The 24,572-nt window shown below is 40.6% G+C and overlaps 1 protein-coding gene across 1 annotated transcript in view; it reads left to right on the forward strand.

The window, feature by feature from the left end:
- The first annotated feature begins 292 nt into the window (after positions 1-292).
- Positions 293-24,572, forward strand: part of LEPR (leptin receptor) — a 33,689-nt gene continuing 9,409 nt past the window's right edge. Inside the window, exons 1-12 of the mRNA XM_009946356.2 lie at positions 293-332; positions 3,042-3,350; positions 4,338-4,455; positions 11,200-11,405; positions 13,282-13,427; positions 14,099-14,243; positions 17,042-17,338; positions 17,515-17,632; positions 20,568-20,767; positions 22,782-22,930; positions 23,159-23,318; positions 23,409-23,491. Of these exons, the coding sequence (XP_009944658.2) occupies positions 293-332; positions 3,042-3,350; positions 4,338-4,455; positions 11,200-11,405; positions 13,282-13,427; positions 14,099-14,243; positions 17,042-17,338; positions 17,515-17,632; positions 20,568-20,767; positions 22,782-22,930; positions 23,159-23,318; positions 23,409-23,491 (1,971 nt within the window). The remainder of the gene's footprint in view (positions 333-3,041; positions 3,351-4,337; positions 4,456-11,199; positions 11,406-13,281; positions 13,428-14,098; positions 14,244-17,041; positions 17,339-17,514; positions 17,633-20,567; positions 20,768-22,781; positions 22,931-23,158; positions 23,319-23,408; positions 23,492-24,572) is intronic.

Consider the following 24,572-nt stretch of genomic DNA (forward strand, 5'->3'; position numbering starts at 1 on the left):
GACCAAACCCAGAAGGTGAACAATGATCAGCAAAAGCCTGGAGAAATGAGGTGCTATATAGCTCTAATGATGAAAGAAGAGCTGTATTGATACTTGATTGATATTCTAAGCAATGGTTGTTTTTTTTTTTCAAATGACATTCTGATTTTGTCCTTCCTTTCTGCTTACAAAGGTGTGAGTATGAAATTAACTGACGTGCACCAAAATGAAAGCCTGATGAAGTAATAGACTGATTATTATCAGCTCTCAATTAATTTTCTATATGTTTTTCAGATCAGCTCTACAAAACAAGATGTATTGGCAAATCATTCTGACCATGCTTGTGCTGCTGGGTAAGTTAGTAAAAAAATAAGTCTGTTGGGAATTGTGTAGAATGAAGAGTAATCACCGTTTCTGTTTTACAGTGCTGATTCAAGTCGTGCTACTGGATTAGTATCTCAGCACAACATGTAACTAGAATATACAAAGGACCTGATGTTATCAGTGTGCGGAGTTGAAATGTTGAGACTCTCAGGGCTGTGCCTGTGCGTCCTATCCCAAGAAGCAACTGACTTTTAAGATCAGGAAACATCAGTAGAAAGTATGTGGTGGGTCAGGATGCATTCAGATGAACACCTACGTCAAAGTCGGGGAAGTTAGAAGTTTCTGCGCACTAAAGGGTCCAACAGCAGAAGGGAAAGTCCTGGTCCCATCAGAACTGCAAGGTCTCTGTTTAGTTCAGTGTAGCCAGGGCATCACTTTGAGTTTGAGCTCTGCTTTTTTAGGTAGCTGGCATTTCTGCTGTCACATGCAGGGTGCTCAATTAACTGCAAATGTTGGATATAATAAACTGGTTTTCTAATTGGGAAATGTCTGTAATGGTATTGGTGTATGGTGTTCAGGGACAGCTGGATTTTTTTTTTTTATTAAAATAAGAACTTTTGCTGATGGTGCTTAGGGAGAAAGCTGATGCTGTAATCCAATGAAGTTAGTTTCAAGATTTGTGTCATCTTATATTTTTTATATATATATATATACATCTTTATCTATCTCCTTTCTACATAGATATACATCTTTATATGAATCCGTATCCTTTCTATAAACATGTATATCTTTCTATATGCGTACCTTTACCCACTCAGTACCAAGTATTGTGTTGTTGACGTTCTTTTAAATACCTTACGTAACCTAAACTTATTGTGAACCCTTTAATTGGAAAAACCTGGATGCCTCAGGGAATTTTCGTTAGGCTTCAGAGCAGTTTGTCACTATCTGATGGCCTGTAATGACTGAAAGCCAGTGTATCTATTGAGTGACCGTCTCTGATCCCAAACAAGCAGATAGCCATGGCTGGCATCTTTGTAGCCCTGTTAACCCAGACATGAAATATACTGGTATTTGAGGGACAGAACTGTCAGTGATGCCCCCTGTGTGTCTGTGTCATGGACAAACTGTGACGTCCGTAGCAGGAAAACGTTCTTAATGCACGCTGCAGTTTATTAACGGGCACGTAAGAGCTATAGCAATCCTGTGCTAAGTGTTCTGGGTTGCAATGCATTATAGTTCTTTTATTTTTCAACACTTCTGCAGGAGCGGTAAGTAGCTGTCCACATTTTGACTTTACAGGATTTAATTAATCCCATGAGATTGTCTGGTGTGATCTGTGAGGGGGCAGTCATTTTTTAGAAAAAGAGATGACTGGCACAAATCTCTTCCCACCCCGCAGTTGATCCTGGATTGGGCAGTATGCTATCAGGCAGCATGTTATCTGTCCTGCTTCATAGCCAGTCGTGTCGCTTAGTCACTTGCCTTTTTTTAATCATGTATTATGGCCCAGTAGTCTGTTCAGTCAACTGAACTGCCCGCATGCAGCCAGGAGGCCTAATGAAGCTGATATTTACAGAAGCACAAACTCTGTTAAATGAGAGAGGAGGAAAGCCCAAGAACCCTTCAGGAGTCTGGCAGTACAAAATCTGTGTAAAGAGCAAACGGAACACATGCAACACACTGCGTAGTAACGCAGCATCTGCTTTGAAGGCAGCATGCATCTACTTTTAAAAAAGCTTTCATTTTGTGTTTTTATATTATTTATCTTGTGCTTATATGCTATTAATCAAACAGTGCTAGAGAAACACTGGTTTTCTTATTTTGGCTATCACAAGGTGTAGGGCATCAATTAATTTCTCTAATGAATGGCTTAAAATATTTATGTCCTTACTGAGTGAACAGCTGAATGTGCGCAAATGACCCACATGCCTTTCCATAACAAGAGCTTTAATCTTTGAAACTCACGCAGTGTTTTACAGTAAGCTCTTCCCAAAACCAACATGCTTATCATTCTCAAAATCATCGTTGGCGTAATTCAAGCTATGACTTGCCAACAAGAGCTACAAATACGGTCAGAGCAATTTTATTTTGAAGAATCTAAGTCTGATGGAAAAGATTATCCTTTTCCTACATCTCATTTCCCAGATAATGCCCTGGGGTTGCGTAGTTACATCCAACCATATATTCTTCGTGAGACTGTTCTTCAGTATTCAATAGTTACAGTGTGGCTGTATTTACAGTGGGATTGATTTTTCTACAGTAATGGAGCTGTGTTGTAAGAGCTGGGTTGCAAATGTCCCAGCACTGCAGGGGGAGATGAGACTCATACCTGTACAGTGTGTGAACCTAGGTTTAGGTTTCACTGTATTTTGAATTAATATAAGCCAATTTACCCCAAAGAGATGCTTCCCCTACAGTCTTGGTCTTAGATGATCTCCAGAGGTCACTTCCAACTCCTACCATTCTGTGATTCTGTGACATATTTCAAGAGGCTGAGAAACCACGAAGTCAGGTGTAGTGGCTTTGGGGGAGAAGGCTGGCATCTGTCAGTTGCGACACCAGCTCGGAGGGGATGTTTTTAGTGATTTTTTTGTCTGCGAATCAGAAGAGGATAGCCCCTGGAAGCAGTCGGATTTTATGTAATGACTATGTTTCTGTGTAACATCAGTCACTCCCTTTTCATTGTTAGGTAATATGAACTTTTATTTCTGACATGTTTGCCTTTATATTTACAGACTTCCTTCAAATGGCAGTTGCCCATTGTACGGTCCATCAGATTCCTCCCAGGAATTTTACATTACCCTGTATGCTGCTGAACGAGACATTTCTGAGTCCTTTCTCTGCTGGAGTCGTAGAGAGCCGGTCTGGTTTGAGGAGAGAGCATGGAGCATCTGAAACCGAGCCTGCCGTGCTAATGAATGAAGAAAGTTTTCTGTGTTGCCTTCAGAGTGATAACAACGTTGATTGCTCTTTGTACAGAGCAAGCATGCAAGCAAGGAAGTTTATTCCTTCAGAAATCAGTGTCTCTGCTTCTCAGGAAATAGGTAGGTTTTCCATTCAAGGGCATGAGAAGTTACTTCTTTAAAAAACGTTTGGGGTTTTTTGTTGTTTGCGAGGAGGCGGGATGGGTCATTTTAATGGGTATTCATTTTTATCCAGAGCAGACAGTATAGTGTGGTAAACGCCTTCTTCACAGAATTCTGAGGTGGAAGATGAAGGAATTTGTGTAGCACAGTTTCAAAGGGAAAAAACAAAAAGTTGGCCACCTTTCTAGGGCAATTCTGAATAAAATATGTAGCCCTGCAAATGAGGTGTTTAGACACTATGAGAAATACTTTAAATATTTTTGCGGATATGGGCTTTAAACTCCTTCAAGAGGCGGGGGAGATGGAGAGCAAGTGCCATCTTTTCTGCTTGGATTATGATGCCTTAGTAAATATCTGTACATGGATTAGCCTGAATTATTTTTTCTAGGCTATTTTTCTCCTCCTGTGAACCACAGTCTCTGAGCAGCGCACTGGCCTGTTGGCATACTGCCATCGGTGGCAGGAATCTCATTGACCTCAGTAGAGTAGAATTTCGTTTTACAAGAACTGTCCATGGAACCAATAAATCTCTGTTAAGGACTGCAACACTAAGTTTGTTGCTGTTGTGTGTGCAGTACAGCTGCACGTGTGTGCACAAATTGTATGCGGTACAGCCACATCGAGGCTCTACTGGTTAACAGTAGGAAATCTGTCGACCAGCAGCTTCATTTCTTTCTTTACCATAAAGCCAGGTGAAATATATTCCTTCTCTAACAGAATGCAGCAGAATCACACAGGTTGTTAGCCTTTTAGGTGTACAAGGGCTTATACTCGTGCTCAGTTCAGCAAGGATTATTCATAAACATTTGTACGCTTGTGATCCAGTCTCACCTTCATGAATATCTGTTGCTTGTCCTCTTTTTGTGAGTGAATTTTATCCTGGCTCTTCTTTTGTGGTATTTTGTGTGTTTTGTTTTAATGTAGTTATCCCTTTCTTTTGTTCAGATTCGAATTGGAACCTTGAATGTTGGGTTAAAGGCAAGCTGGACCTGTTAGTTTGTAGCCTGCGGTTTTTGAAGTTGTACTGGAGAGCTGACTTGAAGGTTAATCTTTTATATGCTGTGTAAGTACAGACTTTGTTAAATTTGTTACTATTAACATTGAAATCTGAAGTCATTTTCTAAAACATCAACATTGGTCTCAAGCTTGCAGCGCAGCAGTAGCATTAGCTTTGCAGGCAGATGATACGTTACGTACCTTTGTCTTATCTAACAGTAATCTTCGACAGTATGGAATTCTGTCTTCGAATGAGGAATGGTTGGAATGGAGGGTCCCCCTCCTCAGTCCTTTCCATGTTTCTTAAACTGCTTTGATGACATCACTGTTGACTTGCTAAAATATCTTTGCTGTTACAATTGCTTGATTTTAAAGCTGCAATCTTAGTTCTGCCTTTTTTGTGCTTTTGACCCTAATGTTCTCTCTCTTGACATAATTATGTTACTTAAAGTTTAATACAATGCCAAATGCTGACCTAATCACATCGATGCCTCTGAGAGTCACCCACCTGTGCAGCTGTCACATTCTCTGGAATGCTAATAGATGGTAATGTCCTGACTGTGGTGTGGGCAGGTCTTATATACGTTACCTGCTTGGTTTGGTCATAAAAGCATCTGCTTGATTACACTTACGAAACCACACTGGTTTTTTTTTGAATTACTGATAGGTTGGAAAGAATGGCATGAACACACAGACTTAATTTTGTTAGGAAACAGGCTAAACGTAAATAGTTGAATTAGCTGAATTTACAGGTGAAGACATTACTTAAAAAGCCAGATAGCACTTGCCACAAATTATCGCTTATTAGTCGAGGTAGAAAGCAAATGTATTAACTAGCAATAAATATGGTTCTTTAGCTGGCATAACACTTTAAAGCTGAAACCAGATTTGAGTGGGTTACCATTTCCAGTGTTTCTCATTACTTTGATTTCTGAAATACCATTACATGTGTGCTTGTGGGAGAAGTAGATCTGACTTTGCCTCTCTTCCATCCAGTCTCAACTGCAACAGAAAAATCTTTGCCAGTCATCCCAGAGTAGTAATCTCTATATTGATTTTTTTTTTTTTTTTTTTTTTTTGGAATGCCTGACGTCCATGGAATCACATATTTGAGTCCAAGCTGGGATGAAGAGATTCTTTTTATTATGGGGGGAATTCAGTAAGTGCCATGCAATTTCTGAGAGCAGGCCCTATAGACTTACTAGAGTCCTTGTGGCATTTCTGTATTTGATTACTTTTTGCTGCAAAGGCAAGATGCAGTGCAGTCCTTGACACTGGAGAACTTGCTTGGCTCCCCAGATTTCATATTAATATTTTTCTTTTAGGGTCCCTATGTTCTACGGGAACAGCTAGCAAAGCTTCTCGGATTTTGATAAGGTGACAGGTTTCCCTCTTGGCTTGCTGATACCTTAACATTTTATTCACATGAGCCAAAATACCTTGAAAACGTTCCCAGTTTTAAAAATATGCATTCCTGGCACGTGTTACTCCCTGGGAGTCTGGAGATCAAGCCAGAATCCTTGCATGTAGGACAGGCAATGTACAAAAATAATGACCTAGAAGAATCTGTGACAAAAAAGCCTGGGTCCTCACCAGCTTTTAATTTTTTCAACATTGAAGAAGTATCCTCTTATATTACACATCTGCGGTTTGCCTGCTTGTAAATGGTATCCAGTTACTTTGAAAAGAAGATGTTTTGTGCTGTCCGAAACAGTGTCATGACAGTATTCTGTAAGAGGCTCAAGCAAGGGTAGCGATAGGGCTTTTACCTTCCCTAGCAGCGTGTCTTTGGGAGGAGAAAGATTACTCTGAAACATAATCAGACAAATTAGGTTAATTGTCTATCAAAAGTGAATGATCTTTCCAGTTGTACGTATTCTAGGAATGCTGTAAACCCTGAAGGTTAATTACATTAACTGAAATCACTTAGCCATAGGGATCCTGTTGTAGTGACACAGATGAATGCTCCCTGTTTAATTTTGAGCACTGATTATAATTTGCCCTTTTGGCAGATGGTGATGTGTAGGGTGTACTCTCATTGCTCACCTCTTTGAAGTACCTGTGAGGCCCTCCTTTAGTTCTAGGCGTAGGCCCCCATGTTTTTAAGGATAAATCATGCAATTTGCCTCAAGACTGGTGGCTTAGTTGAGTGCATCAGTTATACATTGAGCCTTCTTCAGCTGGAGAACATTAACCTTTCATTAGAGACTTACCCTCTCATGAGCTTGGCAGCCATTAGATGTTCTGCAGTTTCACAGGACAGCTTCTTCAACTAAGTCTTGTCCCAGAGCTACTATATATAAAATATGTTGAGATATAATTATTGAAAAACCTTAGAACCTCGGACAGCTTTGCTCCCTCAATTCCTAATAAAGGTAGTGCTTGCACGAACGCAGTATCTAGAAATATTGAAAGCAGAGATACAATTTCTGATATGCCTCAATGTAGCTGCTGCCTAAATGTGATCTTGTACCTTTCCTGAAATGAGAGGGATTGTAGAAGTTCATGTATTTCTTCCTAAAACAATTTTGAGCTATTATTTTTGGTTAGGTGTTTCAATTGCAAGAAATGGATTGAAATTCAGTAAAGACATTCTGCAGTGTCTAAGTTAAAGTCTAAAAGTTCACCACAGGGCCACAGATTAGTTTAGCGTAAGTAACACCACCTTCTGAAGTATGGTTGAATTGTGCACCAAAATACAAAACATTTAGGAGGTGTTAGCTTAAGGTGTTGACTGAAGGAACTACCTGTGCATAACTGAAATGTGCAGTGTTTGGAGCGGAAAAGAAAAGCAAACCGTAGACTCATGTCCTTGTGGCAATGTTAATTACTTCTGTGCTTCAGGGCATACCGTATTTATTCTTTTTTTCCTCTTCTGTGGTGTCTTACGCTTTAGTCCCATATTTCCAGCGTAAAGGCACGTTGCCTTTGCACATTGTCCCTCCCTTCTCCTCCAGCCATTAAAACTTAAGACCAGCTCATGAGTTTTCTGTTGAATCTCAGAGATGGGCTCTGGTAGTCACAGAAGTTTGTACGCTTAGTATTTATCTGGTTTTTGCTTACCAGTCTCCAGACAAATCTCTCCAATTCCAGCAGCCAGCACTATAAAGCTGAATGGGGACATAGTATATACTCATGTATTTTATAAGCCCTCTGTCGTCCCCCGTCCCCACCCACCCCCCCCCCCCGTTTGGATCTGGCTTAATCTGATCACTGTTGCCTGAGGTAAAGTGCTTGTTGAACCAGGATTTATAGCTTCTCTCAGTGTGCTGCAAGTCTGATGGAAAACTCCAGTTTTTAATAGCCCATTGCTTTGTTTTAAGTTTACCCACAATTTCTCCTCTCATTCTACTGAATGAAGGCACTGACCTCTCCTGAACGTGTGAGGGCTTTATAAGCATAACCTCCTCTAAAGTCAGTCAGTATCTACAGTTTAGGAGCAATGTTTATTCCATGACTGGATCCATCTGCAGCCAAACTGAGGATGACAGGCTGCTTGTGCAATCCCAGGCTGCCGCAGTTCTCCAAAATACTTTGGCTTTCATTGGTTTGCTTGTAATCAGGTCTCCTTTAGCCAAGGCTTGGCAATTTGGAAGAAGTTGATACGGGGGCCCCTCATGCTCATGTCCTCCACGGATCTGTTCTCTTAGCCCAAACTCAATTTTGTGAGGTTGTCCCTGTGTCTTGCCAGTTCATGGAAATGCAAAAGTCAATACCCTGTTTCTTAGTATCTGAATATCTTCCTCCAGGAGTGGACCTGGCATCTGATAACACTGAAAGCTTGGTCTTTCCCCGTGCTTTGCCCTGCCTGCAGAGGTAGTGAGCTGGAAGAGAAGCCTACAGCATAGAAGTGAGATACTGGCAATTCTCCGTCACAAGGGGTGGAAGACCTGCCTGGCATGGAGCCACAGGGTTTTCCTCCAGTTACCTTTGCATCGTGACACACAGCATTTTATAGAGTAAACAAGTGGAAAGGTTTGTGCGGTGGGAGCAGGGAGGAAAAACAGCCAATGACTGTTTACTCCCAAATAAGTGGCATTTGAAACACAATACTGGCGCAACACAACACGGAGAGAAGCTGTCTAGCATTTTTTCCCCCTCTACACAGGTGGTCTCCTGGGTGCAAATAAGCTCAGTTTGACAGTTAAAAATTGAAATAATTATTAGGAATGATTAGGAGAAAGATGGAGTTAACTGCTTTCCAGATAGATCAGAATAAATACATGGTTTGATGGAAAGATTGCGTTCTTAAGGATTGATAGTGGGGTTTTGGAGACTAATAAGGTCTGTGAGCAACAATAGAAGGCAGGGAAACTTAAAAGAAAATTCTGTGAAGTCTTTGAAAGGAAATTCAGGAGAAAGCAGTGGAGCCACAACTATAAAAACAACAGTATTCCAAGTAATTCAAAAGTTGTCTGTCTGCCAGATACCATCAGCATAAGGTTCCATAATTCTCATGTCCTCAAGTCTATGAGTCCTGGTAAAAATTGTTTTAGGAATGTCAGTATTGACTGACTGTAGCACGAATAAATGCAAACTACACATGCATATGGACCTGCATAGCTTCTGGGGTCATTACTGCAGGGTACAGGTGCTATGAGGGCACAGTGTTATTGAAAATCCTTGTGTTACCAGCTTCAGAGAGTATCCTAAAAACGAGGTGGATGCGTAATGTGTGTATGTTGATGAGCGAACGACGAGGGGAGTGGGGCCCGATTTGAGGAGGTCTGCCTGTGTACATTGTGGGTTCCCCGGCGGTGCTGGTCAGCGTGATTTGCACGCGCTCTTCCCCGGAATTCATCAGCCCTTTGTTCGCTTCCCACCTCTCCTCAGTTTTTGACCTTTTCTTTTTTAAAGGTAATGGGATCAGTGAATCATGGCCATTTCCCCTGTGCTCTACAGTCGATAAAATGTACTAGATCCCAAACTGACTAAAAGCAAAAAAAGCGGAAACTCTTATCCTTTCTTCTCCTCCAATGTAGAGTTCTCTGCCCCCCTGAATTCAAGTGTTGCAGTGGGTCATACCAACTCTAAAACTATTTAAAACTTTCACAGAAAGGTTCTTATTCTATTAACTTCAATTTCTTTCTCTGAATTAGTAAAACAAAACCCTTATTGTACAGATATAATGCCAAAATTACTTCAGAACAGTTCAAAACCTGAGCTTTTTTTTTTTTGTAAGGATGAAATGTCAAAAGCAGGAAAGAATCCAGAATAGTTTAACAGTCAGGATTTTTCTTGGCTTTGCTGCTGTGAGAAGTTTGGCCACAAAGTACTGATGCTATTAAATTCACTACCTTAAGGAGGCCTGTGTCACTGAATACCTGCAGTACACCAGAAACGTGTGTCTGTGTTTGAAAGAGCCTAAAGACTATCTGTGGAATAAAAACGAGAATAAAGAATTTGGAACTGCTGGCTGCTGTTGTGCCCACTTGTGCGGTATTTCATAAATCGAGAATAGTTTGACTGAAGTCAACGGAGACTGAATGTATAGAAGGGTATTCATACACAGGAGGATTGCTTTAAAAATTCCTGTAAAACATACTTGAAAAGCAGCTGTGTACTAGTGTGTGCAGGGGAACTAGTATGGGTCTTCTTCATGCCGCTTCTTGAAGTTGACCCAAGGAAAACAGTGTATGTTTTAGAGATATAAACTAAACGTGATTGCCTGTGTTTCGGTGTGGATGCGTATGTTCTTTTTGTATGCTATAAAACATTTGCTAGCATCCAGAGACATAATGCATGACTGCTTGTATTAGTATATGCTACTTTGTAATTTATTTCATTTAAAGTGCATTGAAATCATATTACTGGAAAATCTGATTAAACTGTGTATGAAACATATTACGCTCACGCGCCTACTAGTTGTTTAAGACTTCGAAAGTTTACACAATCTTTGGAGTGGATTATGTTATCAAAAATTCTGCATGTTAAACTCTCACGGAAGGAGTGTTACAGAAAAAGAAGAAAAAAAAAAACAATAAAAAAAGCTTGAAACTAAATGTGAACATTCAGTCAAAAATAGTCCCATGAACTTTACTCTGAGAAGCAATAAAGGCAAAATGCAGAAAGTTACTTACTAAATACTTTCCACGAGCCTGTCCAAGACAATAGTAGTAATGCGTGTGAGTAAATAATTTGCTTTCCCAGGAAACATCAGACTATTTTACAGACAAACATAGTCTATGTAAAAATAATTAAGGCCTTATCTTGGAATTAACTGCATGATGTTAAGACTTTGGGAGCTCACAGGCGTCTGGTTTTTTTTCCAATACTGCAAGTTCTTGAAAATGAGTACTAAAGTGTGATCTGAGGGGTGGAGTTCTTTAGCCTTGATTTTTCACTTGAATAATTGTTGTTGATTATTATATTACTCATAATGCTTAATTGTAGCAGAAGCTGGAAGGAATGTGAAATTGTTTAGATTTTATTTCAGTGCCTCATGAATAGGAATTAGACCATAATCTCTATGGGAGTGGCAGAGAGCTGTCAGTTAGTCCACCGTAAGGTAAACTAACTTTGTGTGCCTGGTCATGGTTACCATCAAGCATCAGAAACTAGTCTGACTAAACTACAGGTATCATCTAGTATTATAACACGTTTGTTTTAAAGTCAAACCTTCGGAATACTTTTTGTGAAATCATCTTAACTACTTTGCTTGGAAACCATTTAAAAATGCAGATGCAGCAAAGCAAAAGCTTTTACAATTACAATTACTGCCTTTTTTCCTTTTTTCCTTTTTTATTTTTTTCTACAGTATAGAAAGAAATAATGATTTGTTTTGGTTGATGGTTTGTTTTTTCCCTTGCAGATCAGAGCTGTCACTGGGAGATGTATCTACACGTTCTCTGAAGGGGACTGTCATGGTTGCTCAGTGTGACTGTAGTGAGTCTGACAAGTGTGAGTGCTGCGTGCCTTCTCTGAGACTCAGCCACACTTACATCATGTGGCTGAAGATGATGATGGGTGTAACGCCTCTGTGGTCACCTTTGATGTCAGTAAAGCCCATAGACATAGGTAAGTATGACCCATATTTTAAACCTTTTTTAATGGAGAACAGCAGCAGGATGTCTCTCCTGGAGGAGGAGGGCACAGACAGGACAGGAAAAGGCTTCCCGGTGCTGTCTCACTCGCTCGGGGCAGTGCTGTACACGTTTCTTAGCTGCTTAATGCCTGTCTGGGCTCCAGTACAAAACCATACTGAGCAGAGGCCAGGCCATCAGCATACTTGAGCTTTCATTTCTAAGCAGGACCTCTCTGTGCCTGAGTCTGGGACAGTGGTGGCGCTTATCTGTCTGTGTTGCTGAGGACTTGAATGAAAAAGTGAGGGGGGAAAAAAGCTGTTCCTAAAGTTACTTAGCAAATAAAACCACCTCTTTTCTCAAGCAGCTCTGTTGTGCTGATGCTTTCTTTCTTACACATACAATACCAGCATTTTCCAAGTTGGGAAACATTCCTCTGTATTTAATCAAGTTAAAACTATACAGACATTGTGAATTTGATATGTGTTGCTATCCAATATGCGCAGTTATTGGAGATCTTGGCAAATTTCAGAAAGGCGGGGACTCTGTCAGCTGTGGGGAAAAAAAATAGTTTTATAAACTTCCTATCTGATGTGCTTTGCAGATGGAATAAGTTAAAAGTCTCTGGGTGGGCTAGTTTTGAAGATGAGACGTTGCATTTTTCATTATGCTGCTTTTAAGTTATGCTACAGGAAAAAATTAAAAATTCAGAGTTGTGTCTGCCAGTATTTAAAATGACATAATTAGTTTGTTCTGCTTAATGAAGTATATTTTAAAAATGCATAATATTAGAATATGTTCTGCCAAGATTTAGGTCAATTAAAAGTTATTTTGAAAGTAAAATTATGAATAGTTGTGTAAGGTAGAGTTGTACTTGCTTATAGATGTTATCAGTAGAATGGGTGGCAGCAGTAGAACAGACATCACTATCTGTGTTGTAAGATTCATCAAAGTGTGGTGTAAAGGTTACTGACTTCTGCTTTAAAAGCTCTGCCTCATCTCAAATCACTTCCTGATGGGCTAAATTAAGTTAATTGCTTTGAGACTGACTTGGGGTAGTGAATCTATACTGAAAATAATAACAGGTTTTTGGTAAACTGAGTGTGATTCCAGTGTCTCCACTTAAATGAGACAGCTTGAAGAGCTGAGAGATCAATGAAGGGCCATTTTGTATTTAATCTGGTATTGATAGAGGCAGACTCCTACTTGAATGGACCCACAGGAACTGTAGGAGGTTCCAGGTAAGGAAAGGGTTTTGGTAACAGGTAAAAGTAAGATCTAGGTTCCTTGCCTTTGTCCGAGGAAGAGTGAATTGCCCATCTGTTTTCCTCTCCAGAGAGTTCTCTTCATCCTTGTGGGAAATTTCTGAAACCCTCCATTTTTACTTTGCCCTAATGTAGCTCTCCTGGAGACCTTCTTTCATAGCCGTAATCACTGTGGAAGGGATGGGAATATTTAGAAATTCTTTTTGTACAATATGAGGACATTATCTCCTCTTTCTTAAGGAGCTGAGCAAATTGCTTTGCTCCGTGCTCCCATCCCTCTTAGTCCTCTTTTCAGCAAAACAGGTAAGGTAGTTACTTGGTTACTGGGAAGAATAATGGCCCAAGGCAAGAAATTAATGTAGTTTTAAGGCAAACGTTAGGTCAAACAGCATGTCCTGGTAACTAACTGTATAACAGTGCCAGGGTGCCCTTTTCCAGTGATATTATACAACATTACTCCGTCACACCCTAGCTGTAGAGCAGCTCTTGAAAACTGAGTTTAAAGAAAAGGTGTGAAAGAGACTTCTGAGTCAGTAAAGACCCATTGCCGCCAGCAGTCACAGGCAATAAGGTTAGTGGTAAACTTGTCAATTAATTTGTCCACAGTAAAGCCTGAACCTCCTTTGAACCTGCATCTAGAAATGACAGAGAAAGGTCAAGTGAAGATCTGCTGGTCCGACCCTGTGCTGATGCCGTACCCACTTCAGTATGAAGTGAAGATCTCTGCAAATCCAGGTCAAAATGGCTGGCAGGTGAGTCAGCTCTGCTCGCTTTGTTTTGTGACGGAGTGGTGCAGGTCAGTGTTCTCTTCCAGGGCCCAGGATTTCTTACCACCCTCCTTGTCCTTGGGCAGTGGCTTGGGTGGGTTGACTGGACTGGTGGAGCTGGGCATGGCACACTGGTTCCTGCTGAGCTGGGGTGTCCAGCAGACCCTGGTAAACGTGGTAAAGTTGGCAAGCTGGGCTTTACATCTGTTACGCTAGGAGAGCCACTACACAATGATGAAAGATCAGTCTCCTGTTGGGTCTTACAAACTCCCATCTTTCTTTTTGGATGAAATGCTAGATTCTGTGAAGTCTAAAGGCAAAGCACTTTCCTTTCAGCAAACACCAAATTCCATGATACATGCATATATGTTTAATTTATAGCTTTTATTAGTGATTTGCTTTTTCTGTTGCTGCCATGCAACTGGCTCTGGAATAAAAAGCAGCTGTTAATTAGCAGTCCATAATGAAATAACATGCTTTCCACAGAGGTATGCAACCTCTCTCAAATTTACAGTAAATTTAAAGAAGAAAGTTTTTTTTTTTTACCCAACTTGCTACCTAAAAACTACTCTCTAGAGTATTTGTTTTGGTTCCCTCTGTCTCTTTCTTTTTCCTGTTTCATTATACAACAGTAATGGCTTCTGATAATTCCACAGGTGGTTCAAGTTGCTGTAGAAACCTCATTGGCCATAGACAATACACTACCTGATTCTTCATATTTAGTTCAAGTGCGGTGCAGGAATCGTCATGGTCCAGGGTTCTGGAGTGACTGGAGCCCACCATATCATCTCAACTTGGGAGGTAGGTCATGTGCAGTAAGTAGTCTTTTGGAATAGAACAGATTTCCCAGTTTGTTTTGTGTTGTGGAATGAGTATTTAAGGGCATGTGTTAGCCAGGGAGGTACAGTATGCATGAGTTGGGCTGAAAAATCCTGTGGAAGTTCTTACCCTCTGGTTTTGTCTGAGATTCTGCTCTTTCCTTTGTACAAGACTCGCACTGAACGAGTTTTGGACCCAGTGCATGTAGACTGCACAGTCAGCTCCATGACACCTCCTTGTCTGGCCCTGTTGCTAGCTCACCCAGAACCTGTTCAGACCCAGAAAAATATCTTTTTCTAAGAGTTTTTCCATTTCAGAAGACAGCTGGCAGCATTTAACCTCTATTCAGGTACAAGATTTTTCTCCTAATGCTTTCTCTAACTTTTAGCTCAGTATGAGGCTTTGTAGCTGAACTAAAAGCCCAGAACACAGTTTGGGGTTTGTAGATTTAATCTAATCCATCTTGAGCCCTGTTCATAAACTTCATAATAGCCCCAGCCAGCCAGTTTCAATGCATGTGGCTTTAGGGTTAAGCATATAATTTTATATACTGTAATCAATTTACTACCGAAACAGGGTGAGTTCCTGAGACATCGCACACAGTAGGAGCTGTCCCAGACTGCGTAAAGGGCTCTTGTGATTTAATGAGTCCCTTAGATCAACATAGCTCCGGCTAGAATGATGGATCATAATGGCTCTATATTCAGAGTCTATAGGAAGAGAAAGAAGTTTTGTTTGGCAGATCCTTGGTTGCTGATTCACTTTGGAGATTGAGCTAGTTTGGATTAGCCTAAAGATTTCAGGATTTTTTGTTTTGTATTTTGCCATGCTCTGCTTATGATTAACTGGAAATGTTTTGGTCTGTGGTGTCACAGGTATCCTCTGAACCATTACATGACAATACTAATGCTGTACCTAAGCACTTAGGTGTACCCCTGCTTACTGCATGCTAAGTTGTGTGATCTATGTGCCTAAGTCAAGTACCAAGGAGATCACTAAACTTGGCAGAAGGAGCTCTCTTCCGAGAAACCTGAAAGTACACAGACTGTCATGGCAATAGCATGAAATGCAGGATGCCTGATTATATGGCTAGAGGCCTAACTGGCCCTTAGTCTTTTGGATTTATATCTATATATTAAAATAAATAAAAAAGGTGTCTGTGTGCATATATATCTATAACTATATAGCTTTGAGAATTCTTTGGGGTAAATACACACGTTCTCTCTCCCACATATGCATATACTGATGCTTTCAGAAAGGGTTTATGAGTGCATTGAGAAATCCGGATGTACAAGAGGGGCAGTAGATACTGTTAGATTGTTTTTTATGTTATGGGATATGTAATCATATTAACCTTATATCTCATCAGCAAAATAATCCTGTTGTGACAAACCTGATGGCAGCATAGAGGGATTAATTTCTTCACTGCAGGAAGCTCAAATTGACACGTTCTCCCCATGGCCAGTTAGGATGAAGCAGTGGAAGAAGAGTGGAGCATGCAGCACAGCTGGGAGCAGCGAAGCAGCTGGGGCAGGAATGCTGCCTTGCATTCACGGAGGCACATTAACAGCACAAGAGTAAATGCTGAAAGCAGGCAGTTACGTTTTTGTGCAGCTGGCCAGTTTCACATTCTGATTTTTCTCTAACATGAAAGTCTTTGACAATGACAGTGTTGTAGGTCTGCTCTCCTATCTGAGAAGGCTTGTATTTTGAAAAACTCCTAAAAATATCTGACGTGGTTGCTCAACTATGGAAAGCAAACCTGACCTTTTAGGGATTTTCATGCTAGCTTTGGGTTGATCTTTGGCAAACTGCTCCTTCTCAGCAGGAGTGTAACACCTGTAGCTTCCTTAAGTAGCTGACTGAATGAGGCTGAGCTTATGCATGTTTACAGGCTTTCCAAATTCAGTGGCTTTATGCCTAGATGAATTACTGTATCACTGCTACCATTGGGTATCAACTACACTGCTGAGATTGTGAAACAGGTTTTTGAGACATTAATCTCCTGCTGATTTCAATAAGAGCAGGACTAGTAACTACTGGAAAGCTTGATTTTATTTTATTTTTTGTATTTGTTTTCAGTCCCCTCTTCCCCAGTTCTGAATAGCAATCTCTCAAGATCTGTGTTCCAGTATTACAGTGACACTTCAGCTAGCACATGATTTCAACATCCTTGCAGGGTTCAAAGGGTTAGATTTTATTCCCCCCCACCACCACCCCAAACATTGCTCTTCTCTTATTTGGTTCTTCTTTCACTTTTACCTGAGGACAATTTTACAGTGGTGTATGTGTTTGTGAGATGAGTTACAGAAGCTATAACCCTTGCTGGGTTGCAAGTTCTTGTTGCAGTATTTAAATGAGCTGACCTGATGCCTTGAAGTGGGCTGAGCAGCAGTGTTAATCTAGTTTCCCAAGATTTAATTTACAGGAGCCCGTCTGATTCCCTGTTACCTTTGTGCTGCTGTGTATTGCTTTCACTGTACTCTCCAGTGATTTTCTGCTCATTTAATTCCTATTTGCCTGAGGATATTAAAGATTATTTTTATCAGAATTTTCAAACATCGGTTACGGAGGGAGACAGTCGAAGGCTCATTTCTGCCTCTCTCCCCTATAGTTGTTCATAGTAATTAAGAAGTAGGAAATTTAGAAATAAAACTGGATGACAATGCTACTAATAATAGTAATATTTTTCTATTGACATATGCTTTTGTGGTTTTTTTTATTCAGATCTAATCTCAATGGATTTTTTTTTTCTTTTTTTTTCCCCCCCTTCTGTGTAGCTGAAGTCCTGTACTTCCCTCCTAAGATACTGACCAGTGTTGGTTCTAACATTTCCTTTCATTGCATCTATAAAAACAAAACCAAGATTGTAGCGTCCAAGGAGATTGTTTGGTGGCTGAACTTAGCAGAAGAAATCCCAGAAAGTCAGTATACGCTTGTGAATGATCGCGTAAGCAAAGTTACTCTTTTCAACTTGAAAGCAACAAAACCTAGAGGAAGTTTCTTCTATAACGCATTATACTGTTGTCATCAAAATAGGGAATGTCATCATAGATACGCTGAATTATATGTAGTAGGTAAGATTCCAGATGATTTTAAATTATAATTTTGGTGCATTTTAGTAGTAAGGTTAGCATATTTCCATATTAAACTCCAGTTAGCTTTTATTGACCACTTATGACTCATAATGCATGGGGTTTTTTGTATTAAAAAGTATATCTTTATTAATAAACTTTCCATGTGTTTAAATTAGATGTGAATATTAATATCACCTGTGAAACAGATGGGTACTTAACTAAAATGACTTGCAGATGGTCTGCAAACCCAAACACAGTGCTCCTAGGGAGTTCCTTGCAGCTAAGATACTACAGGTATGTATAGCTTTTAACATGCTCTTTATGTTTGGAAAGTCTTGCTCTGGAGATACTGTACGGCAAAGAATTCTGAATAGATGTTGTTATAAATGTACTCAGTTTCTGTAAGCTGGACTTTTTCCCAACTGGAACTCTAGAGGTATTCGCTACAGGAAGGGGACTGTAGATGCCTGAGTATGTAACAGGGAATCTATTTACAATGTTTGTCAGCATTTGTAAAACCTGTAGGTGCAGTTTGGAAGCCAGTTCTCTTGAAGTAGGTAGATGTATTTGCTTGTATCAGTTATAAAAATTATTATTCTTGTTGATCATATCTACAAATTGTAAGGAAATAAGGGAAAAAACCCATTCACAGTGAGAGTGACTGAGCACTGGAGCACTGGCCCAGAGAGGCTGTAGAATCTTTGTCCTTGGAGACTTTCGGGTCTTGACTGGACAGGACCCTGGGCAACTTCATCTGACTTTGAATTTAACCCTGCTTTGAGTCGGAGGTAGGACTTGAGACTTCTTGAGGTCTCCATTCAATCTTTGATTTTTCTGTAATTCTGTATCTTTTCTTCTGTATACAAATGGTAAGAAAAAATACAGGGATGGAAGTTAATTCATTCCAGATGGAAAAAGTCTTGCTTATGGAGAGAGAATCAAATCTTAGGTCATAAAGGGAATATTGCTTTCTGAAGGCAGCATCTTTGGCGGCTAGAGCAATTCTCAGTTTTCGTGGTTTTGGTCAGGTGTTTTGGCCTAGCTTGTTTTCAGATCGTTGGTTTAATTTTGTCTGCCTTTTGGACAGAGCAGGAGAACTGGGGTGTGGTGTGGAGCAAACGCATTATTGTTTGCAAAATACAAAACTGACTATTAACTCAATGGTATGGTCATCTTTATCTTCAGTCGTGGGCACATTACTGCCTGCGGTAGTGTTGTTTTGCCATGAAACTATAAGGTCCCTTGGGATTACTAATGTATTGAGCTTGAGAGTTTCCTAGAGCCATGTTAGTCTTTACATAAATACAGACAGACAATCCTTCCTGAGAAAAAAATCTTCAGTTTTACTGCTCTGCTCGACTGGCTATGCAAAAGTTTTGGCAAACAAGCTTAAATCAGCCCTGAAGGGCTAATCCTTTGGAAAGCTGGACTGTCTTCTCTGTTGGAGGTGGACTGAAGGTTTGAATTATGGTAGTCCCAGGTGAATATTTCTTGGGATTTTTTGCACTAAAGTAATGACAGGAATGCTTGAGATTTCAGGTGGAGGCTTTTAGGGCAGGATTAGTGACTGTTCTGACTGCTAAGGTAGGCTTTGTTTCAACTGTCTTCACAAATATGAATGTAATGAGTGTACTGCTGGGCAGGGAGGTTGAAATAAAAACAGTGCTGCTCTTGCCATGGTTTTTATTCCCACTTTTTCACTGTTCAGGTTTAGCTAAAAATGTTATTTTCCATTAGGAGGGGATAATCTGTATATTTGTTACAGTGTTCCTGCAAGATCAAACAGTGAATGTTAATGCAGACTGGAAATGCTTCCCAGATGCTAGTATTTATTGTGATCTTGCTTTTTGGGTTTGGGTTTGTTTTGGTTTGTTAATAGTAAGATTTGAAAGGGGAAAAATAATAACACCCCCACCCCCCCCTTCCCAAAAAAACCCACATGGGTGACCACATGAATGTAGTCACTACCAAAAAGTTGAAGTATAAGACGTTTAAAAATTTAGTTATGAAAACACCAGTATCATTTGCATAACATTCTATCGCATATTGGGAACAAAAATACAGAAAGAACTTGAACGTTTACAAGCTTGAAACCAAATGAAATGGTCAGGTTTTTTAACCCAAGCTTGGTTGTGAGAGGCGCCATAAATACGTCAGAGTTGCTGGTATTTGCTTAGACATAGGTGAGTCCTCACGATGGAAGCTGGGAGTGAGATGTGTTGCATTGACATCAGGCATGTTGGGTTTTCCAGGAGCACACAGCTATTCTTCGTTACCAATGCAATTACATTTCACAGATGAAATCCAACGCTCTGCAGTAATGTGGTGTGATAGCTTTGCCGTTGGTGTTTTGCTTTGGTTGGGTTGTGCTGCCAACAGAAACAGCACAGGAATGATCATCCTGTAAAAACAGAGCGTGCTAAGCTAAACCTTCAAAGCCCAAGGCACCAGTTTCATTAGTATTAGCTGTGTTGACAGGAAGAGGAGAGACTCGGCGAAGTGTAACTTTTGTGGTTCAGTTGAGTAAGTAATACTGTATCTGGCCGCTCTCCCCACAAGTCTGAGCTGTGCACAGGCTTGGGAGAAATTAGGAGACATTTGAACACTTTCCTTTCCGTCACCAGTAAGGTGTCCAGTGCCATTTTATCCAGAGTCCAAGTCTCCTGTTGCCAGATGTGATACTGACTGTGTGTGAGATTTTAATGCCACCCTCTAGAACTGATATTTTTATGGGATTTCCGTCTCCTGGAGACTTCACTGTATGCGTTTGATTAGTCCACGTGGCAGCTTTCCCCTGGACACCAGTTGGTATTTTGAAAGTCACATTCCCAACTGGAGTAAATTCTTGGCTGGAGATCTGCCTCGCTGTGTTTATTGCTAATACATACCACTCAAACAACATGATTTATGAGTATTTGGAGGTGCCTGCTCTTGTCATACCTGTTTCTTCCTGCTGTTAGTCTCTTGTAAAAAAATTTTTCACTGGGGAGAGCCTTCATGCCCTGATTTTTTCAGGCGAAGAGCCAAAGCTTTGAGGAGTACCACTGCAGTGTTATTTATCCATTTAGTGCAGATTCAAGTTTAAGATCTGTCCAAATAATCATCAAAAACCCCCAGATGGTTCCAGTGACACATTTGTTTTAATTTCTTTCAGAGGTCTATTTCACTGATGCCATGAGCGCTTATAGTTGCAATGTATTAACTGAACGTGGGTTTTGTTTCTCTTAAGGAGCGAAATTTATTGTTCTGACTTTCCAAGTACTTCTCCAAAATCAGAGGTGAAAGAATGCCATTTGCAGAAGAATCATTCCTACGAGTGCACATTTCAGCCAATTTTTCTTCTATCTGGGTATACCATGTGGATCGAGTTTAAGCACTTCCTAGGAACGCTTGAATCCTCACCAACTTGTGTCGTTCCAGCAGATGTGGGTAGGTCAAGATTCACGCATGTCTGTCTTCACTTATGACCTTGGATTTAATTCCTTATGTGGTGTAGGTAAAGTACTTCTTCATAGCATTTTAAATAAATTAGATTGTGGAAAGAACATAAAAACATAAGAGTGTTGATATTGTCTTCTAAAAGACATTGGATTAAATGTTATTTCCATACATTTTGCTTGGCACAGGAGCAGGTTGTAACTGTAGCTAATACCTATAAAATGAAACACCAGTTTTACACGTTTATCCTCTTGTGTTTTGCAAAGACATCTTCAGAAAATGCAAATATTATATTTAAAAATGCAGTCTCATTTTTAAGGTTCTTGGTTATATAATTTTTCTGAAGTCTTCAATTAGTTGTTAGGTTTATACTTTGATACAGTGTAGGGCTCTACGTATTGCTCACGCAGTTATATATTCGTTTAAAATCATAGGGACATGTTCTTGCATGCTTTTGCACAGTTTCTTTTGTGACATGTAGAGCATTTAAATTTGTATAAAAGCAACAGTGAGTGTTTTCAAACACTGCAAAATGTGCAAAGCACGTTTTATCTGGTCTGTGACTCAGAGTGTTCATTGGACTGTGTATTTTTTGGACACAAATGTGAACATATGTAGAGAGAAAACAAGGCAGCTAGACCACAGCAGTACTACGTGCAATAAAGCAGAATAATAAAATACATCTATTATGTGTGTGGGGAAGCGTGCATACAGAGAACATAAATTAAACCAAACTATCATTTTGAAGTTTAAATGAAGTAAGCAAAAATGAACGTCAGGAGGGAAAGGCAAAGTTCAGTGCATTATAGCAAAGCGGGGTATGGGAGTTATTATTACTGTTAAATAAATTTGGTGGCCATGTGGCTTTCAAGGTTGCTCCTGTCTAGCTCAAAGAGGGCTATTCGTTCCTTTTTGACCAGCAAATTCGCTGATTATCAGGGCATTCTTGGGAGCCCTGGGCATCAGAAAGGAGGGTGGTGTGAGGGGTGGTGGGTGGAGATCCTGCACTTCTGCTCAGACGAGTTGCCAAGAGAACCTGCCGCCCTGTCAGGGCATGGCTGTGCTCTCGGTGTGCTGTGCTCTTTTGGGGAAGGGTGGTGGCTTTACACGATGCTGCCCAGGGAGGAATTCTCGCAGAACTTTAGCAGTCTGGTTTATTCAAGTCATTGCTTTAAACATAAAGCAGTGAATAGAATTGACCTACGCTGGAGGAAAGGTGCTTTGGATAGTAAAGCAAAACCTGCTCATTTTAGCACCACCCACAATTTAAAGCTGATTTCATTAGTTTTGTTGTTTTGTCCTCACTCACCGTCTGATTAGTCAGAACAAGTTTATTCTAACTTTGCTTTGTTAACAAACTAGGGCTTTGTGACAGTCGTGTTCAGTCTGCTGGAGAAGCTCAATTTTGGTGGAATTTCCTACTAGTAAAATAAAAATTTAACGTAGTAGTTCCATCAATCCTTGCATCATGCCTGCCACTGTCCTTTAGAGGAGCTGCATTTCTGGGCCCCGTGTGCTGCTACTTTCCACAGTGCTGCACCCCGTTAGTGCCAGGCTGTATCTTCTGTTGTTTGTGCCAAGGGAGGTACCAGGTGCTGGCACCAATATAAGCTCTTGTGGCTTAAATTAAAATGAAATGCACTCAAACTTGTCCATGGATTATTTTTTTTTTTCCTTAAATAAAGTGTCTATTCTATAAGAAACTTTGATTTTGATATTTTAACTTAAGATTTTTTTAGTGATTTTGGTTTGGGTCAAAATTGGAATGAATTTTCTGTTAGACAAAGACTGCCTTTCTCGGTCAGCAAGGCTTCTGTCTGCAGTGAATGGGCCAGCCAGCCTGGCTTGGTGAATTGCTGTGTTTGCATTCTAGTCCAGCTTTACTTGGAATAGCAGAATGTTACCTGCAACCTTCAGGACAGAAGAAAGTAAACCTGATGACTGGATTTAATGAGAAATGTCAGTGCAGACATTATAGCAGTTCTTTTTTCTTTCCATTTCCTAGTGAAGCCGCTTCCTCCCTCCGACGTTAAAGCAGAAATCACCAGGAATGTTGGGCTGCTGAACGTGAGCTGGACAAACCCAATATTTACAAACAATGATCTTAAATTTCAGATTCGGTATGCTGTGAACAAGGAAGACGTTACATGGGAGGTACTGTCTTTTTTAATCTCAATCGAAGCATGGATTGTTGCAGGGATGTCATTTAGTGTGTTAGCTGTTTTTTGTGGAATTTGTGGTCTGCAGTGAATCCTGGTTATAAGCATTTGCATTATCTAGCAAAGGAGTATTGCTGATCAGGCTGCTTTCTCATTGGATTAATTTTCAGGAATTTTAACCAGCCTGTTGTTCTTACTCTACATATTTTTCCTTCTGTTGCAGCTTTATGAAGTTTCACATGCACCAACAAGATCAGCTGTGATAAAAGTTCAAAAACTTTGTGTTGAGTATATTGTTCAGGTCCGGTGCAGAGAACTGGAGGGATCAGGTTACTGGAGCAACTGGAGCAGATCAGCCAATACACTTGTAAAAGATATCAAAGGTACATGTGCTTTCAGAGTGTGCTCTGGTGCTCTGGCCAGCTTCAGACTGAAGTGTGACACTCTTCTTTCGAAACTGTGTAATCCTGCAGCTCCCTTACAAGGCCCTGAATTTTGGAGAATTATTGTTGAAGATCCGACAAGGAGGCAGAAGAATGTTACGCTTCTGTGGAAGGTGAGAACAATCATGTTTTGGCCTTTCACTTTGAGCCAAAAAACGTTGGTAGAATTGACCAAAAGGGAGTACCATAAGCACGTACTGCCCTGGGAGGCAAATTTGGGCAATCGCTGCTGATGGGACTTCGTACGCAAGGCGCTTGGGATGTGACTTCTGTTGTGTTACTGCCTCTTGCTTGGCTGATACTGGAGGCAAGTTGAGGTTGCTGGTGAATATTGATCGCAATACTGCAATGCAGTGGGAGATGGTTTTGCCGCCTTTGCTCAGTCAGCCTGTCTTCACCTTCACTCGCTTGTATTGCTATCGCTTCCTCCCCCATGCTTCTGATTTTATTCTCTTTAATCTTTCCTGCAGCCAGCTGGCATGTGTTGAGCTGGTTTTGTACCCTAATTGTTACCAAGTTTATAGTAACGTGACTGGACAAAAACTTCCCTAGTGCTGTGCGGTTGCTGTGGGTGGTTGAGAGGTAGGTGAGGCTCAGCACACACACACGCCGGCAGCAGGTGTGTTTCCAGACTCGAGAAGCTCACAGGCCAGCCTCCTGAAGTGAGCTGGTTTTTGTACAGTGGACCCATCTGAGGTCCGATTTTGTGTGTCACAGCCATATTGAATGGCATGTGGGGCTGCCTTGTAGCCGTGCGGAACATGCTTTTATTCATGAAGTCTTAGAGTCCTTGCTGCTTCAGGAGAGCCCGCAGATTTCTGGGCAGGCTGCGAGCTTCCTTGCCTTTGTGCAGAGACCAGACATGCTGTCTGGGTTGTATTAATGCAGCTGAAGTGTCAGCGCTGTGTTACACATCAGCCTACACCTCCAGTGTTAGTTATACGCTATGAAGCGCAGACTTAAAATGCAATTTGTTCTAATACTTGGAAAAAAAGGGAGTAACACGGAATCAGACTGTAAGTTATAACAAGATGCAGTCTTCAGCTGCCAAGTTCTGCTGACCAAGATCTCTGAGCAGAATGTGCCACTGACTCCTAGACAGCTGCCTGTATGAACACCACTGCAACTGCATGTAAACTGGGCAAAGCCACGTTAAAAGGTTAATGCAGGACAGAATAAAAAAGTGTAGCAGTG

This window comes from Leptosomus discolor, chromosome 3, assembly GCF_034619465.1.
Source record: "Leptosomus discolor isolate bLepDis1 chromosome 3, bLepDis1.hap2, whole genome shotgun sequence".
In the NCBI taxonomy this organism is placed as follows: Eukaryota; Metazoa; Chordata; class Aves; order Leptosomiformes; family Leptosomidae; genus Leptosomus; species Leptosomus discolor.